This window comes from Zootoca vivipara, chromosome 6, assembly GCF_965207765.1.
Source record: "Zootoca vivipara chromosome 6, rZooViv2.hap1.1, whole genome shotgun sequence".
Classification (NCBI taxonomy): Eukaryota; Metazoa; Chordata; class Lepidosauria; order Squamata; family Lacertidae; genus Zootoca; species Zootoca vivipara.
This window is the reverse complement of record NC_142589.1, coordinates 41,258,764-41,277,323: the sequence shown is the minus strand read 5'-3', so window position 1 is coordinate 41,277,323 and position 18,560 is coordinate 41,258,764. Positions and strand designations below refer to the sequence as shown.

Sequence of the window (18,560 nt, the reverse complement as noted above, 5' to 3'; positions counted from 1 at the left end):
CCATAATAAAGATGCTACTGTCTAGCAGGAAAGGCTTAGCATTTTGCATAGTGCTGCCTGCATTATAATATGTATGGAAGACTACAGTACTGTAAAAAAACACGCAAGCAAGCAAATTGCATACGAAGTCCCAATGTTGGAATTAAAGGGAATGCACATAAGGGGCTAGATTGGGGATTTCGTCAGTGACAATTTGCATTGCTAAGTCACCAGGTAATGAACATGCACATGTGGACTGAATCTTAGGATCGAGTCCCAGATGATGTTTTTTTTTCAATCCAAGTAACATGTGAAAGTTGAACTAGTGACTAGTGTCTTCTTTTGGTTACAATTATACATGTCTGGAAAACGTTGCATCTTTCATGGTTCTTAAATCTGGAACATGACCGCAATGTTTCTAGGCTAATGTGACATAAATCAGGTCATTTGGCAGTACCATTAAACTAGCTAATTATAAATGCCTCTGATAGGCATTTGGATTTTTATTCAGCCTTATCCCAGCTCAGAAGTGTAAAAGTATATTTGAATCAAATCCCAAGAACACTTCCTCTAGGGGTTTGCTGTGGGTTTTTTCCGCCAGTATTTCAAAACTAGCCCATTCATCTGAGACAGAGTTAAAGATCCGCTATACCTCAGAAATCAGTGTTCCAATGAGAATAAATTAAGCAAACTGCTTTAAAACTGCTCTGTTTAATTAAGTATTCAAGAGATGTATTTAGACAGCACCAGAAATTTAATGAAGTAGTAGAAGGAATCTTAAAATATTTTTGAGACACTGCATTTTCTAAACCCTGCAGTTACTTTCCATAAACTATTGAAAAGGTTTACACAGATTATGTAGCCATCTGGACAAAAAACATACACATTTTTTAAAAAACCAAGCAACTTATCAAAATTATACTCTTGTTCCAATGCAATGGGAGTGTGTGTCCTGAGTGGGGTATATTCTGTACTGGAAGTATTTAAAGTTGCACCCACACTCAGACTTATTTCAACTAGACTTAGGATGCCAATGAAAGACAGAATCTGTATAGGAGATCTGCATACAGTATGCAGTTTGGGCCCAGGCTATCTGAAGGGCTGCATTCTCTCATGATATCTTTGAGGGAAGGCCCTACTCTCACAGTCCCACCACCCTAACTAGCACATTTGGTGAGGATGCAGAATAGAGCCTTCCTGGTGGCTGCTCCCAGATTTTGGAACTCCTTTCCTAGAGACAGAAGACAGGCTCTCTCCTTGTTGTCTTTCCATTGAACTGAAGTAAGAGTAAGATTTGAATATACATGGACATTTCAGAGGGGACTTTTTAGAAAGCAGTCTTTGACATAGCTTTATAATAGCAGCAACATTTTGGAATAATAGAAGTTATCAGTGTATAACTACAGGTAAAGATAGAAGTTCATATCAAAACCTGTTTTTCCCTAAGTTCTCATTCAACATAAAAGGTACTTTACAAATTACAAGGAGTTGTACAATATTGCATCCTACAAAAAAAACAACCCCTCATAATTATTTAGATAATTTAGATAATTATTATTTATATTTATATGAGGTGTTCATATAACATTTATTCCTCAGATCTCCTCCTTAGAACTGGTTTCTACAAGCAAGAACTGTACATTAAGGGAAATCTGTTTCTATACACAATGCTGCTTGGTGCAAAGGGTTAATATTCGGTCCTGATTCTCTTCGTATTTTTCCATCATATCCTGAAGGTCATGGTCAGCCTGAAGCACCTTCGAAAAGAAACCAAACATTTAAAGTTTGTCATTCAGAAGCTGTGGGTGATGTCATTAAACATTGCATTGATGCTAACATTTAGGGTGGCTTTAAAGACTTAAGAAAGTGCAGACATCACTGCTCACTGCAGACATCAAATGAAATTTTCTCCAGCTTCCTGGAGAGTCAATCAAAAGCTTGAAAAGCCCTGCAAGGTTAGCTGGGCTGGGCAAGTTGTGTGCTGGCATTAAACCCCAAAAGAGGAAGGGGTTGGCTTAAAAACTCAACATTAATATATACTTACAAGAACCGGGGAAGGAACTTTGAACATTGTTTGTTTAATGAGCCACTCTTCATAGAGCTGGTGAATAGCTGCTAAATATTCCTGTCCAAAAAAGAGAAAATATTTTGTTTTCTTTACAATATATGAGGAACCTCAGGTCTGGGAACCAAATGCGGCCCTCCAGGCCTTTTTATCCGGCCCTTTCTTTGGCCAAGGCCATGTTCCTCACTAGTCCTGCTCTGTGCCCTCTCTTCTAGGCTGGAATATGTCCCTGGAGGTATGATAATCCTCTTGGGTGGAGGCTGACGAGTGGTGTTTGGCCACACCCAACATCCATATGCAGCCTCTGGAAGGTGTCCCATGAAAGAAGGCAGCCCCCAGGCTGGAAAAAGTTCCCCCACTCATGCAGTAGACACAAAACTCTAAGACACTGGTGGGTGGTCTTTTTCAGCCTACAGGTAGGTAGCCGTGTTGGTCTGGGTCGAAGTAAAATAAAAAAATTCCTTCAGTAGCACCTTAAAGACCAACTAAGTTTTTATTTTGGTATGAGCTTTCGTGTGCATGCACACTTCTTCAGGTATCTGAAGAAGTGTGCATGCACACGAAAGCTCATACCAAAATAAAAACTTAGTTGGTCTTTAAGGTGCTACTGAAGGAAATTTTTTTTCAGCCTAGTTAGACTCCTAGGGGCTGCATGCCAGCAATGGGTGTTCCTCTCTTCATCCATTCTCAATCCAAGCAAGTGGGGAAACCCCCCCTCCCCCTCCCCAGCACACTCAAAGCTGGCCACTCTACTCCATGCTCTGGTAACATCCAGACTAGTTTGTTGCAAAGCGTTCTATGTGGGGATTCCCTTGAAGACGAATTGGAAATGTCAATTGGTCCAAAATGCAGCAGCCAGATTACAGGCTGGGTTTCCTTTTAGTTTACATATAAGCTCAGCTTTAAAACAGCTGCACTGTTTCCAGGCCCAATTCAGGGTGCTCGCATTGGTGTTCAAAGCCCTCAACGACTCAGGCCTCAAATATCTGAAAGACCACCTCCTTCACCACAGACACTCTTGGGTGCTAGTCAACAGAGGCAGTCATTTTGATGGTTCCTCCACACTCAGCAGCTTGTTGGGGGGGAGACAATAGAGGGCATTATCTAGAGCAGCCCCTAAGTTGTGGAATTCCCGCCTTCTACAGAGGCACATCTGGCAATTCCATCATACAGTTTTTCAGCAAGTGCTGAAGACGCATTTCTTTACCCCTGGCCTTTTGACACCCAGGATGTATATTTTTAGGACCCACCCTATTTTATGTGATTGTGGGTTTTCGTTATTATGTTTTCTAAACTGTTTTCAATGTTGTCTTTTAATTTAAAATGTTGAAGCCCAGCCTAGGCCCTTGGGGTGAAGGGTGATAATAATAATAATAATAATAATAATAATAATAATAATAATAATACACTTTCGCAGAGAGGGTGAGTTACATCCATTCCCACAGATCTCTCCCATGCAGCAATCTGGTTTGAGGAAAGCCTCTCATTTTATCCAATGGAAGTCTTTTTCCCCAAGCCTAACTGCTAAGTTGAGGGAGGGGGTGTTAAGGAATCTTGTCAAGATCACAGGAGCCTTAGGCCTGGAAAAAACTTCCAGACTGATACCTCTGGTACAGAGAACGCACACCTTGCACTAAGGCTTCATTTTATTTCCATTCTTCCACCCTGCTAAGTTCTGGTGTGGTTAGCTTTTAAAGGCCCTTTGGGTGAGTTCATTCCAAAATGCTGGAATACTCCCTTACCATAGGAATAACCTTTTCCTCTTCCCTGCACCTTCTCTTCAGTCTCTCATAACATGTCTCAGGAGAGGTCTGTAGATAAACTGTCATTTAAAAGAAAAAGAAAAGGGTTTTGAATGGTCAATCCTGCTCTTGAAGGCTTGGAGAAAAGTTACATTTCTGGCTTAGAGTTCAGGAAAAAACCTACACCCAGCCTATCGGGTATCTCATTTCCAAATCTAGTACAGGTAACTCACAGCTTACACACATTTAACTTGTGCACATTCAGCTTTACACTTCGCAATAAAAAAAATTTTTTTGCAAAGGGTGCAGGCATCCAAGGAAAAAAAAGACTTTGGCAATCCCACCTGCCATTGAACCCAGTGTATTTTGACTGACAAGCACAAGCTGGATAGCTCAGGTGTTGATAATGCCAAGGTTGCAGGTTTGATCCCCACCTGGGACAGCTGCATATTCCGCATAGCAGGAGGTTGGACTAGATGATACTTAAGGCCCCTTCCAGCTCTATAATTTTGAGGGACCCAGGTGGCGCTGTGGGTTAAACCACTGAGCCTAGGGCTTGCTGATCAGAAGGTTGGCGGTTCGAATCCCCGTAACGGGGTGAGCTCCCGTTGCTTGGTCCCAGCTCCTGCCAACCTAGCAGTTCGAAAGCACGTCAAAATGCAAGTAGATAAATAGGAACCGCTACAGTGGGAAGGTAAACGACGTTTCCATGTGCTGCTCTGGTTCGCCAGAAGCGGCTTTGTCACGCTGACCACATGACCTGGAAGCTATACGCCGGCTCCCTCGGCCAATAATGCGAGATGAGCGTGCAACCCCAGAGTCGGTCACTACTGGACCTAATGGTCAGGGGTCCCTTTACCTTTACTTTGACTGAACGGGATTTTGGCTCTGCACTATCCCCTGGAACATAACCCCTGCACAAGTTGAGAGTCACTTGTATTATTATTTATTAACTTTTATATCACTTAATGTCTAAATAGGCTTTTCAGTGTTTTACAAATCTAGAGAACGTCAAGAATACAGATGCTTCGAAAGCAGTTTACAAGTAGCATTAAACTATATTTTAATCAAACACTAACAGAATAAGATCAAAGTGTAAAATGTCAGAATGCTTCTCACAGGGCAGCTGGGGAGGGAAGGGAGAGTTCACCTGGATGAGGCCCTAATGTCTTCTCCCCCCGCTCCTCTCTCCCTAACCCGCCCCCCCCCCCAGGGATCCTGGTGGGATGAGAGGAAGGTCCAGGTGGAGGAGGCTTAGAGGTGGCCTTTACCTGTGCCCTTCTCTCTCCAAGAATCCTTCCCACAGGAGGGCAGAAGGTAAGCCTAAAATGCTACCACATCTGGCCAGCTCAACTAGCAACCTAGAGGCAAAGAAAGCAATGTGGGGAGGGGGGGGCTATGTGCACTTTACCTATCAGATCAACTGAAACATCCATGTTCATTATGATCCACTCAAACCATTCTGTCAATACCACGTAATCCACCTCCGGCATTCTCCCACTGTAAATAAGAAAAACATAATATGGATATATCTGAGGAAATGTACAGAGCTGTGCAACTTAAATAAAAAATATTTTTCAAGAGAGCTTTCTCTGTTATACAACAGATGGTGCCATCCTGAGGCAACACACACACACACACACACACACACAATTTGCATCTGTCTCCTTGGAAACCCTCACTGTAAACCAGCAATGACTTCTAACCAAATCACAAATGAGCCAAAATATTTCTATACAAGCTGACTGGTGTATCAAACACGTTCATTGGATTGATTTCAAACAGGTCTGAAAACAATATTATCTGCAGCTATACACAATTTGTGTTTAAAAATCCACAAATGGAGGTGGTGTGGAGTAACTTTAGGGTTTTTATCCTCTTCAGCTTTAAGTCATCCTCTATCCCTTTCAAAAGCCTTAAATATTATTTAGCTGAAATGCAACCAAGCATGCTGATTTTCACTGTTTATTTCATTAAACTTATTTATCACTCGATAGTTTTTTTAAAAAAAAGAGAGAGAAAGAGCTTTACAAAAAGAGTAAAACAATAAAATTATCAGTAAAAACAACTATTCCAAACATTAATAATAAAAATGAGTGATAAGCTAAACACAGATTAAAACACATCAATATTCTACATATCTAGGTAATATTTTGTCTAAACAAAAATGTTTTTAGCTGGAGCCAAATCTGATGTCAATAGGCAGGGAGTTCCAAAGGGTGGGTTCTGCCATGTGAAAAGGTCAAGTTCTTACAAATGCAGAACAAGTATTCCGTGGCACCTGCAACACTGCCAGTTCCACAGGTCAAAGCAATCTAAGTGGGCATATATGGGGTAAAGCAATCTCTCCGGTAAGTTGGTCCCAAGCCCTGTTAAGGGCTTGACCTTGCCAGCTAGCAAACTAGGCACCAGTGCAGGTCTCTGAGCACAGGCACTGAGAGGGTCTCACTCCTGCCAGCTATCATACTGCAGCATTCTGCATTACCTGCAGCTTCTGAATCAAGCATAAAGAAAAATTAGAACACATTAGGTTTTCTGCATTGCAGCCTGATGCACTGACTCCAACAAATCCACTACTTCTTTCCTGAAGTTAAACACACAAAAGCTAAACAGGCCACTCCTCAGTTCAAGACCATTTTGCTGCCTGAGGCAGACAAGATAGCACAACTCTCTCCCCATCCCCTGAAAATCAATGTACACAAGCCAAAGGGACAGGTAGTTAAACCTTTCTGATGATAGGAGAGCACATCCACTGCACCCAAGGGCAGTAGGCTAGTTTATGAGGTACAACAAAGCCTGTGTGGCATTCACAACAATGTTCTCCGACATCTTACGCTTGTTGCCTGCTCCTTGGCATCTGCTGCCTGAGGCAGCTGCCTTGCTTTGCCTAATGGTAGAGCCAGCCCTGCCAACTCTCTTAAGGCAATTTTGAAAACAGTAATAATATGTGCAGGCTCTAAACTCACACAAGATTGTCAGCAGGCTTGCGTGTTCTGCCCAATATATAAAAAGCAATGCAAATGAATGTTTTAACATGCAAACAAAATAGCAAGTGTTATTCCCCCACTCCGCAACAGACCATGGACAAACACCAAACTTTTCCGATTTATTTTTGCATAATAAAACCAGCAAGTTTCAGAAAATCAGCCAAGAGACTATGTAGCACAGATGCCACCTTGTGGATTAACAGGCAGGTGCCTTTACCCCCTTCCAAAGAAATGCATTAATTCTGGGCTCTTTTCAAGCAGGAATAGAAATTCCTGTTCAGCACAGAGAGTCACATGATAGTACGGCAGCGGCAGCAGCTAGCATGCACATTTTAGCACAAGGAACTGACACAAATTTGCATGTCATTTGTAGCCACTGTGGGTGGCAGGCTCCAACTGAGAAGCACATGTTCTTGCATCGGGGTATCCTTATTCAGAATACACTAGTGGGGCCTGCAACAAAATGCTGCAGCGTCGAGAGTTTCCTTTCTAAGGCTTCTAGCCAACCATGCCTTCCTCGATTTTACTCAATTCCACCCATCCTGTTTTCTGATGTCCCTACCCCCAATAGTTATTCAGTAGCCACTGAAACTATTCAGTTCTCATTGGGCTGGGTTTGGGTTTCTTTTGGGGGGGGGGGAGTTCTGCCCTAAAGGATTTGTCTGTAAAAAGTTTTGGTATGAACCTCTGCAAACCTTGCCATTTCCCTGAGGCTGCCATCAGCAAATAAAGAACACCCCATGCTGGATCGAGGCAGTTAAGACAATACAGCAAAATTTCAGATATCCAATGCAAGAGAATAAGCTAAAAAGCATGGTTCTAACATTTCAAAATGTAAACACAAGCAAAGGTTTTTTTATTAAAAAAAACACTGGGTACTGTACCTTCGGTAAAGGTTTTCTACAAAAATGTATTTGGCGCTGTGGATCGACCTCTCCATCATTCTAATAGGTGAAATCTGCAAATTGAGAGATGGCAAGAGACATTTAGCCGTTTCCTTCCCCCCCGTCGCAAGGGAGGGCATCCACACAGTATTGATACAGAAACTGTAACAGGAAACGGATTATGAAAGCCAGAATACAATACAGGGTGTGTGTGTGTGTGTGTGTGTGTGTGTGTGTGTGTGTGTGTGTGTGTGTGTCATAGATTCATGAAAAACATCTATATCGGGAACAAGATCAAGAAGCATGCTATGACTATTTAAAACCAGGCAATACTTTTATTCTTTTTTTTCCAGTAAAAGAAACCTATAGGACCACAGCAACTTATTACTAAAAAAAAAACTACCTGAAGCAAATGTGTCCATTTAAGGGCTTAAAGGCAAGGGCTTGCAAGGCCAACCACACTCTTCCTGGAAGGAAGTTCCATGGTTAAGGAGCTGCTACTGAGAAGACACCATCTCTCATGCCCACCAACCTGTGACCGTAGTGACAGAATACAAGAAGGGCCTCTTAGACCACAGGCAGCCTGGTATGCGTCTCGTTCTACAGAGGAACATAAGAACTCTGTTGAGGGTGCTGGTTTTAACTGACTTGGCACCTAGGAACTTTAAGGACCTCCTTCTTCCATATATTTCTTCCTACATAATATCATATGAGATCTTGTTCCAAATGCAACAACAAGGCATTACCAGGAGCAGGGCCTTTTTATTGGTGGCACCCACCTTACGGAATGCCTTTCCAAATGAGATCAGCCAGCCCCCCCCCCCCAAAAAAATGGGGATTTAGAACAATATTTTTTTTTTGGATTACTGGCCTTCCTGACCAATTTCTGACCTTTGCACAGTAGGCTGCATTCCAGCCAGGCAAAAACCAGGTGTTTTTACACTCCTGCGCATCATTCCATCCAGTCAAGCAAGAACCATTTCCACCAGTTCAAGGGCACATTCCAGCCAGGCAAAAGCTCTCAAAGAAGGCACAGAGCAGGACCAGCAAGAGGCAAAAGCAAGAGGTCTTGAGATCTGCATTCAGCCCCAGAGTCCAAAGGTTTCCCACTCCTGGTCTAACGTTAAAAGAAACAAATGTACAGTAGTTTAAAACCTACCATAGGCTTTATATGCTGGTCCAACATAGTCAGCTGCACGTAAGTCTGTAATGTTATCCCCCAGCGGGATGCATCTTGGTACATTAAGCCCTGAAAGAAGGAGAAGCAGCATTTATTTCCTCACTATTTTTATTGCATTTTCATCGTTGTTAGAATAACGTCTGGCGGCATTATTACAAAATAAAGTGAAGCCGTATGACAGAAAACAAAGCTTGGAGATATATATACATATTACCTTGGAAATTATTATTTCAGTGATTTACAAGTAAAGTCAGTTTCTAGATAGATCTATTTGTTGCTCTCTTACAGCCCGTAAAATAAAAGAGTTCTTTGTTTATTATTTATTCATTAAATTTATATTCCAGACCTCCCTCCCAAAAGGAGCTCAGGAGGCAGGGCAGAAAAGCAACCATTTTGATCCATTCATAACAATGCAATATGGGAAGAGCTCTCGAAGATTCCCAATGAGCTGCTGTGGCATGTCTGATTGTAATGAGCTCCAAGTCATAGGAACATAGGAAGCTGCTGTATACAGAGTGAGACCACTGGTCTATCAAGTTCAGCATTGCCAGCTGCTATTGGCCCTTCAGGATTTCAGACAGGGTCTCTCCAAGCCCTTTCTGGAGATGCTCAGGATTGAACCTGGGACTTTGTGCATGCGAAGCAAATGCTCTGCTCCTGGGCTGCAGCCCTTCCCTATGAATCCAAAATCAGATTTTTTCAGATAACCAAAATAGGACAACCTTAGGCACATATGGCATATCATACTCCATAATACCTTTTATTATCTCCTTGTCAAATGGATTATATTTACTAGCAGCTCCAGGAGATGAAGCAATGGCACGGTCATTTTGTTTAGTTGGCACAACAATTAAGGGATGTTATTTATTCAAAATTTTCATTCCTAGACAAAGTAGCTGAGGCAGCAGCATTATGAGAGCAGGATCACAGCTGCCCTTTATCTTTGTTTCAAATCACCACTGTAATCCACATTATGTTCACACAACAGAACTATGTCCACAAAACAACAGTAACTCGTTATTTTGGTATTATCATTACTATTAGATAACTTACCAGAGGGTTATGACCACGAACGTTCCTCCATTTAGATACTGGTTCAGTCAACACCTAAGTGTGAAATTTAAAAAATGATTAAAATGAATAATAATGAAAAAATGTTCTTGCTTAATTTGTTAATAGCTCTGGCTCTTTCTTTTGTGATGCTGCCTTCAGTTTTAGCTGGTTTGGGTAACTTGCTTTAATAATGGGAGCATTTTTTGCAGGGGTTGTACTTGATCTCATGCTTTTAAGTGACAGGTGCTCTATCACTGAGCTACAGCCTTTCCCCCAAATTCCTAATTCAATCACAGAGTTGGCAAGGTCTTTGTAGGCTATTTAATACAACTGCTTGCTTGATGCTGGAAATCCAGGGGCTATTCAGACTGAAGTGAACCCACTGCTGGGTAACTGCTTCCATTCCCAAACAGCTGTTACCATTACAAAGCTTCAATCAAAAATCTAACCTCCTGTAACCTACGCTCATTAGATCTGGTCCTCTCATTTCAGACAGTCTCTTCCCTCTTTAATGCAGCAGCACTTCCAGGGGCTGTACTTTCTGGAGACTGGGGTGAGTCACTGTTGGTGTTCCCCCATGGCTAGATGTGCGGCTTAGATGCCCCAGGAGCCATGCATTGAGTACCAATTTTATGGAACTCCCTTCTGGTTGAGGTCAGACAAGCCCCTTCCCTGGTGAACTTCTAGCATCTACTGAAGACATTTTTATTCCAGCAGGCATTGTAATTAATGTTTGACTTTATACAGTAGTTTTCATGGATTGTAATTTTTTGTATCGTATCTTGTACTCTGCTTAGATGCTATTGTAGAAGCAGCATATAAATGGTTCAAATAAACAAAAAAATCTGAAGTGTGCTGTCATGTCCCAGCTTCAGTCTTCTCTTCTCTAAGCTAAACATAGCTGCTTCTGCAAGATACTCAGGATCACTTAACAATTAAAGCATAATTCAGATGTGATAAGAGATCCTGTTTGCACTCCATTTGCAGCAGATTATGAGTGTGTAATGTACCCTTGCGTTAGGTGACAACTGAGCTGCCTATTTTGCTTGCTGGCCTAGAGGCTGCATTGGTACAGAGGAAGGCAATTTTAGTCCCTGTTCTGTGTAGCTTTCCAGGAAAACCGGTTCCCATCTACTGGCATTCACCAACATTTTATTTATTTATGAATGAATGAATGAATGAATGAATGAATGCAAAGAAATTTAAAGGATAAATCAGAAACCAGATCCTAAGCATGCTTAACTCAAAGAAACTTATCAGGGCTTCCTTCTTCATTAAACGTATTTTGGATTAGAGCCTGACTTAGGTCATACATACCATACATTTAAAGTATAGTGTTTGCCCCTAAAGAATCCTGGGGATTGTAGTTTACCTCTCAAAGAGCAACAATTCCCAGCACTTTTAAACGACAATTCCCAGGACTCTTCAAAGCACGCCATCTGCTTTTGATGTTCTTCAAATGCATGGTGTGGATGTGACCCAAGATAAAATGTCATCAGAAAACTTGTGTGAAATCTCAAAACGCATCACCTCAATGCTGGTATTTTTGGCAAAATAATCCAGGCATGTTGTCTTCCCGCTTGCAATATTCCCCTCAATGCAGATCTAGTAGGAGAAGGGGTGGGGGGGTGGCAGACAATACACAATACTAAATGTCAGCAAAAAAAGACTTGCAAACAGAAGTGCTGCTCAAAACTTTGTGGAGGAAAAGCTGAAAAATGCATTCCTCCCGTAAGGAGAATGTGAACAATGGTGCAAAAATAAACTTCTCACCTTTGAGAATTCTGCACTTTTCTGTAGATATCTTGGCATCCATAAGTTACTTTTTTAGAGTTAAAAAAAGACTAACAAGTCACTTCCGTGTTTTTGCTTTAACTTCTCTCCTCTTCTGAATGTATATTTCACAAGTGTTTTAGAGTTGCACATGTTGCAAATGGAAAATGCACTGTTTGGTTTTCTGAAGGCCATGATGAGCAGGGAGAGCAATCTTAATCCCTGATCCACTGCACTGGAGTGGGACTTAGGATGTGGAAGAGATTTCTCTGCACCCAATGATATTGTGGGTAGGGTAGTAACTACCACCAGCAGAAACCTTGCTGCCAGTAACCAGCATGGCTCCTTGAAATGGAGAGAGGAGAGACCTGGGCAGACCAGGAGCCACTGCGTCCTAAGCCAATTCAGCCACCAGCACTGGACCTAATCCCAAACCATTCTGCTGCGCCATCTTGGAACTAGAGCAGTGAAAATCAGCAATTTTGCTCTCCCACATTAGGCTCGCAATCCTGCAATCTTTTGCACATATATAGTACTGTTTCACAAGGATTTTTTTACACTGAAGTCTGTGGTAAAAGGATAGTTGAGTTGAGCCCGCCCTGTGGAACACCCTCCCACCAGGTGTCAAAGAGAAAAACAGCTACCAGATTTTTAGAAGACATCTGAAGGCAGCCCTGTTTAGGGAGGCTTTTAATGTTTAATCAATTTTTATTTTATTTTATTTTATTTTCCTGTTGGAAGCCGCCCAGAGTGGCTGGGGTATAAATTATTACTATTATTATTATTATTATTATTATTATTATTATTATTATTATTTCGTATGTTCTTCCAAAATGTATCAAATATAATATAGGAAGGGCTGCGGTCAATAGGTAGGATCCAAGTCCCAGTTCAGGGCCTGTACTGGAAATTCTACTGGGCGCCTAACACAAGCCACGCTCTCTTACCACCCCTGTCACCCCAGCTGTAAAATGGAGATAACTATATAATCCCACTTTATACCTGGTTTTTAGTGTGCATTCATACATGTGGAGCACTTAAACCTTTTCAAAACATTCCCGTTACATATCAGACAGCTGCTGTCTCTACTGTCTTTTCAGCACCTGTTGAAGACTTTCAACAAATCTTCCAAGATGTCTCCTATGTGGAGATTCTTATCCCAACCAGTATCTATATTGATCTGAAACTGGTTTTATGCATGCCATGGTTTTAAGAGTTTGTATACCTGCAATTGTTTTTATATATTTTTATTGTATTGTGGAATCACTTCTGAGATGCTTCAGAGAAAGCGATTTGGGGTTTTTTTTAAAGAAAACTTTATTCGTTTTCAATTTATTATAGAAACACGGAGAAAAACGATAACAAAAACTCAATAATATATCCAACTAAAGGCACAGCATACAGAACCTATGTTAAATAATAACACCCTACTTAAAATGACAACATCTGTATTTCTCTAGGCACGCCTAGGGAGAGGTACTTGTAAATCTGAAACGAAACTAACAGAAATAAAATCCCACCATACTGAGTAGAAATGATCAGGATCTTTCTTTCCCCTAGAGAGTTGTAACTTATGTGTTATTTTTTTCCTGCAACAACCAAATTCCAGAGATTTTTATACCATAAGGATATAGACAGATCCTTTTAAACGATTTCCACTGTTGTGCTATAGAGATCAGGGCAGCTGCCAGCATCCATTTCAAAAGTTCCTTTTGGCAAAATGCCTTCATAGTATTTGTCCAGTCCAAATATTTAATAAGAATTAATCAACAACAACAACAAAGTACAATTATTTCCATCCCTTATGACTGAAGGTATTAAAAGCTAAACTAGGACTTCTGCATTCAAGTGTGTCTTTCTACGCATTTTATAACTATCTCAAATATCAATAACATTGCCTTTATTGGGGGGAGTGGGAAGCCTCATACTTACAACTGTCTTCTTCCGTCCTCCATTTTCCATGTGTTTATCTAAAGAACAAACAAACCACTAGTTGGAAAATTAACCTTCCTTGACAATAAGGCCACATACACACCATCCATTTACCGGTAAAAGCACTATCATACCACGTTTAACAGTACGGCTGGTCCCCCAAAGAATAATTGGAACTGTAGCTTCTTAAGGTTGCTGGGAGTTGCCATGAGACCCCCTATTCTGGTCAGAGAGCTAAATTACTTGAGTTCGCTGGGAAGAGGGAATGATGCACCACTCTGTGAAGTGTAGCTCTGTGAGGGGAAATAGGGATCTCCCAACAAATCTCAGCACACTTAACAAACTACAGTTCCCAGAATTCTTTGGGGGAAGCCATGACAGTTTAAAATAGCATCATAATGCTTTAAATGTTTAGTGTAGAGGTGCCTCTCTCTCAGCTTAACCTACCCAACAGGGTTGTAAGAATAAAATCCAAAAAATAATAATAATCATGTACACCTTGAGCTCCTTGGGTGAAAGAGTCAGGACAAAAATGTAATAAATAAGACGATTAAAATCATTCATTCTATTACTGATGTTCAAGCCATGAGTGCCATTGCACATGGAACCAATGCACCTCCATGCAGGGATCAGTAGCCTTGGTTTGCAGTAGTATGTACAAAATAGGGGGGGCACACCCTAAAGACAAGGGACATCCAGAACAATTAAGTGGGGGCTGAGAATGCTCAACGGTCACAGAAAGCTGACTGTTGGAGAGTAGAAACAAATAATTAGGTGGGAATGAAGTACAGTATCTTCAACTGAAGCATTCCACACTGCAACATTTTGCTGAAGGTACCACTTGAAACAATTCGTTCAGCTTATGTTATGTATTGCCATGCTAGAAGTAGTGGGCAGCCAGTATGTCTCACTGGTCAGAAAACATCACATGTAAGGACTTAGGTCTTTCAACTCAGGTCTTTTGTGCAAGGAGAAAAGCAGGTATGGTCTGCTGCAAGAGCTCTTGCGCCAATGCAAAGCTGCAAGTCATACTTTTGAAAGGAGTGCAGGCGCAACACATTCAGCTGCGCAGTGCAAGGCCCTCCACATATCAGATGTTGAGAGAGACAGCTTGCAGCACAGGAAGGATGTGGTAGAGGCAACACTATGTAAACTACTAACAACAGGACAAAGATTCACATCATAGAAGAACAACATTACCACAAGGCATTATCAACGTCAGACTAAAGCAAAGTCAAGTTGCTAAACAACAGATTATTCAAACACACACAGAGAGGCGAACACTCTTGATGGCTAAATAAAACCTCTATGTTCCAAAGCAATATGCCTCCAAATACTACTTGCTGGTGAATGGCCGTGGGAGAGGGTTATTTGACCATGTTTGTGGGCTTCGAGGAGGTATCTGGTTGGCCACTTTGAGGAACAGGATTATTGACTAGAAAGACAAGCCTTTGGGGTGATTTAGCAGAGCTCTTCCTAACACACAGTACCATCCTTTGTCAGAGTTGCATCCACTGTTTAACTTTCCATTTACAGGGAGATAGCAAGGGGGCAGGGACAATAATTCAGGCCTAGTTATTTTCCATGTGCATTCTCTGGTGATGAGAGGCCCATGAGAGGACTGTACTGCAGGCCTAATTACAGCAGAAACATAAACAAGCACCACTTGTCATGGAGCCCAACCATGATCCCCAGGAACTATAGCTAAACCCACATTCCTAAGTGTGAATATGGGTTGATATTTCTGAAACTCCACCAGAAAAAATATCAGCACAGTCAGAACACTGCAGTTCCCAAGTTCCTGGTTGGTCAAGTGCTGGGACCTTCTCATACATGTCATGTCTCATGCATATTCACAAAAGCCAGTACTGTTCTGTGCAATGCTCCTGTGTCAATCTTAAAGTGAAAAAATTATATTGAGTAATCTGCTTAAGAGCAGATGCCGGAGAGGACAGTGAAGAAGAGCTGGTCTTCAGAAGAGCAACTTCCGGAGCAGGTTTACAGCCAAGGAATGAGGGAGGCCTACAGCAGCACTCCACTCCAGAACCCTACAGCAGCAGGCTTAGATGTGAGAAATAAATTTACCTGCTGATAAATGGTTTAGTGGGCTCCATCCCCTATTACTGACATGTGCTTTAAAATACTGTGAAACTCTGTGTGTGTGTGTGTGTGTGTGTGTAAATAGTCCAATAGATAGACTGGAATCAAGCATAACTACAGTATATACCTCCCCTCTGCCTGTTTTCTGAGAAAGCAGATATTTTGGAAAACTGCTTCCAAAGACGTATGCCAATCTCCTAATGATGTCTACCCATTTCCTCCCCATTCCATCCTACATCCTCCATAGAGGAAAATAGGTAGTAAATACTTTCCTGCAGAAATCTATAACAGGGCAGTTATTAAATAGAGTGCTTCAAATACTTTTTCAGAAGCATCTCACGATGCAATAATTTGTTGCACATCCAACTTGTGAATAAGAATAATTATCCATTCAGCAGGGGGGACGCGGGTGGCGCTGTGGTCTAACCCACTGAGCCTAGGGCTTGCCGATCAGAAGGTCGGCGGTTCGAATCCCCGCGACGGCCTGCCCACCTAGCAGGTCGAAAGCACATCAAGTGCAAGTAAATAAATAGGTACCGTTCCGGCGGGAAGGTAAACCGCGTTTCCGTGTGCTGCTCTGGTTCACCAGAAGCGGCTCAGTCATTCTGGCCACATGACCCGGAAACTGTCTGCAGACAAAGACCGGCTCCCTCGGCCTATAGAGTGAGATTAGCGCCACAACTCCAGTCGTCCACAACTGGACCTAATGGTCAGGGGTACCTTTACCTTTACTATCCATTCAGCAGATACCTATATCTGTGTATATTACTTTTCTTTCTTTCTTTTGACTGAAGGATTTTAGTTATTACATTTATGCATCATGACCTGAGTTTATAAAGAAACTTCCTCATTTTTTTCAAGTCACCATCATTTATGTGCACAGCCAGAATAGAAACTAAAATGGTATAACCACTGTGTGTTTTTTTATCTGTACAAAGGGAATTTGAGAAATATCACTAACTTCTTTCTCTCTATATATAACAGAATTTGTATCCTGTTTAATTGTAAACAAACCCTCTAAGGAGTGTGTGTATGCATAACCCAGGTCCTTGACCCATTTTGAGTCTGTGTGATATTAATACTTCACACATAACACACACTTTAAAGGGGGGCTGTTGGAGCGGAGGGAGAAACTGCAAGTATCTGAAAAAACAGAACGATTACACTTTACTGCAGAATCAGAAATAAAACTCATTTGAATTCAACAGAGCTTCTTCCCAGCTAAACTTACATACAGGTTGTGGCATGTATCTACAACAGCCCAGGCATCAATTCAAATCCACGTGCTAAAACAACATTAACAGCACGATCCTAAAAGTGTTCACTCAACAGTAAGGCACACTGTGCTTAGTAGCGACTTGAGCACACAAGAACTACAGACACTGTTTTGCATCTTCCAAACCATCAAAGGAAGGTTTCTGATGGAAAAAGAACAGCGTCTCCGGATTTTGTTTTTGAGATTTTTTAAGAATATTGATTAGGCATGCAGAGGACCAAACTAGGAGCAGACCTACAGGAAGCGTCTTGAGAAGATCCAGTCACGCAGCGGGGATCTCTTTGCAGAAGCGGCTCAGGCTTTGTGGGCTTGCCCTTCCAGCTGCAGAAGACGCAGGCGGGCCGAATCCCTCGCGCGCACCGGGAACCTAGAAGAGGCGGGCGGCAGAGCGATTGCAACAACCACATCGCCCATGTCCGGAGACAGCTCTCGCAGGATGATGCTAGATGTGCAAAGCCAAGCGATGCAACGCCCGCTTCCTTCCGCCTCTCTTGCCGCTACAGACCGTCTACTTCCTGTGCAAGATCGTGACGCCTCCGCCTGCTCCCGGAGGCAAGCGAAGCATTTGCAAAGCGGGAATCTTAAAGGCGCAGCAGGGCTTGTTGACCGTCGCGATCTAAGCTGTTCTTGTCGGGGGTTGTTATTGTTATTGCGCAGAGTGAACAAGAGGATCCCCCACTCCATGCTGGAATTTGTACCCATATGTTGTGGACTTATGCGGTTGAATGTGGAATGCAACGTAAACTTATGTATTTATAACACTAACTGAATGGATATTCTGAGCATGCAAGCACCACTTCAAACATTACCAGCCCCGAGAGTGAATTTTTTCTTCGTACATTTAAAGAACGTGGCTGCCCCGCCCCCCCCCCAAGAATCGTGACAACTGTCGTTTGTGAAGGGTGCTGAGAATTGTAGTTCGGGGGACGGACGGACTAAAGTTCCCAGGATTCTTTGGTGGGAAAACCACGTACTTTAAATGTACGCAACCACCCACGTGTACGCAGATATCAGGAAAGAGACTCGAAGATGCTTTTGGTCAGGTGTGCGAGTATTTGGGATTATTCGCCTAGCAATAAAGCATTATTATAACAGTTTTGTGGCAAAATAAACCCTGATGTTCCTCTTCTAAGATATCTCCAGGTATTGAACATTAATGGTTTTGTGTGTCCAAGTTTTAAAGCAAAACCTTTTGACTTCCGCCAAAACCCCAGCCTTTGATTCAGACTTCAGAAGAGACGGAAAGCGCGGAAGCTGGTCGATTTTGCTTTCGAAAGGTTAGTGTGCTCTGATCAATATGGTTTTGGCGATTAAAGGAGTCCTTCCACCATACAGGGGAAACTTCCTTGTTTGAAGCTGTCACCCTTTATATATATGCCCAGTGGTTGTTTTAGCCGGTCAACCTGGCCGTATTAAACATTTCATGTTGTCAACCGCCCTGTGATTTTCGGGTGAAGGGCGGTAGTACATAAACTGAATCAATAAGATACCATTGCGCCCTTATTTTTATTTATTTAAAAAAACCCATGATGGTAAATACCCACACGTCCTGACGTACCATTATTTCCGATTCATGGGTGCCCTCTCTT

General features: G+C 42.1%; 1 protein-coding gene across 1 annotated transcript; it reads right to left on the bottom strand.

The window, feature by feature from the left end:
• Positions 1–671: 671 nt before the first annotated feature.
• TK2 (thymidine kinase 2) lies at positions 672–17,455 on the bottom strand. Its single transcript, XM_035119420.3, has 10 exons — positions 17,210–17,455; positions 13,596–13,633; positions 11,421–11,495; positions 9,891–9,944; positions 8,817–8,906; positions 7,658–7,731; positions 5,198–5,286; positions 3,787–3,866; positions 2,024–2,104; positions 672–1,736 (listed from the first exon to the last, which is right to left on the bottom strand). The coding sequence occupies exons 1-10, from the start codon at positions 17,376–17,378 to the stop codon at positions 1,638–1,640; spliced, it is 849 nt and encodes a 282-aa protein (XP_034975311.1). The 5' UTR covers positions 17,379–17,455; the 3' UTR covers positions 672–1,637.
• Positions 17,456–18,560: the final 1,105 nt, after the last annotated feature.

What these genes read in the sequence shown, in the direction of transcription:
- TK2 (XM_035119420.3), bottom strand. Translation starts at nt 17,378, where the DNA reads ATGTGGTTGTTGCAATCGCTCTGCCGCCCGCCTCTTCTAGGTTCCCGG. An exon ending in CCAAAAATACCAGCATTGAG is followed by an intron (nt 9,945 to 11,420) that starts GTGATGCGTTTT and finishes TTTCACACTTAG; the next exon opens with GTGTTGACTGAACCAGTATC. An exon ending in TGTTTCAGTTGATCTGATAG is followed by an intron (nt 3,867 to 5,197) that starts GTAAAGTGCACA and finishes TTTAAATGACAG; the next exon opens with TTTATCTACAGACCTCTCCT.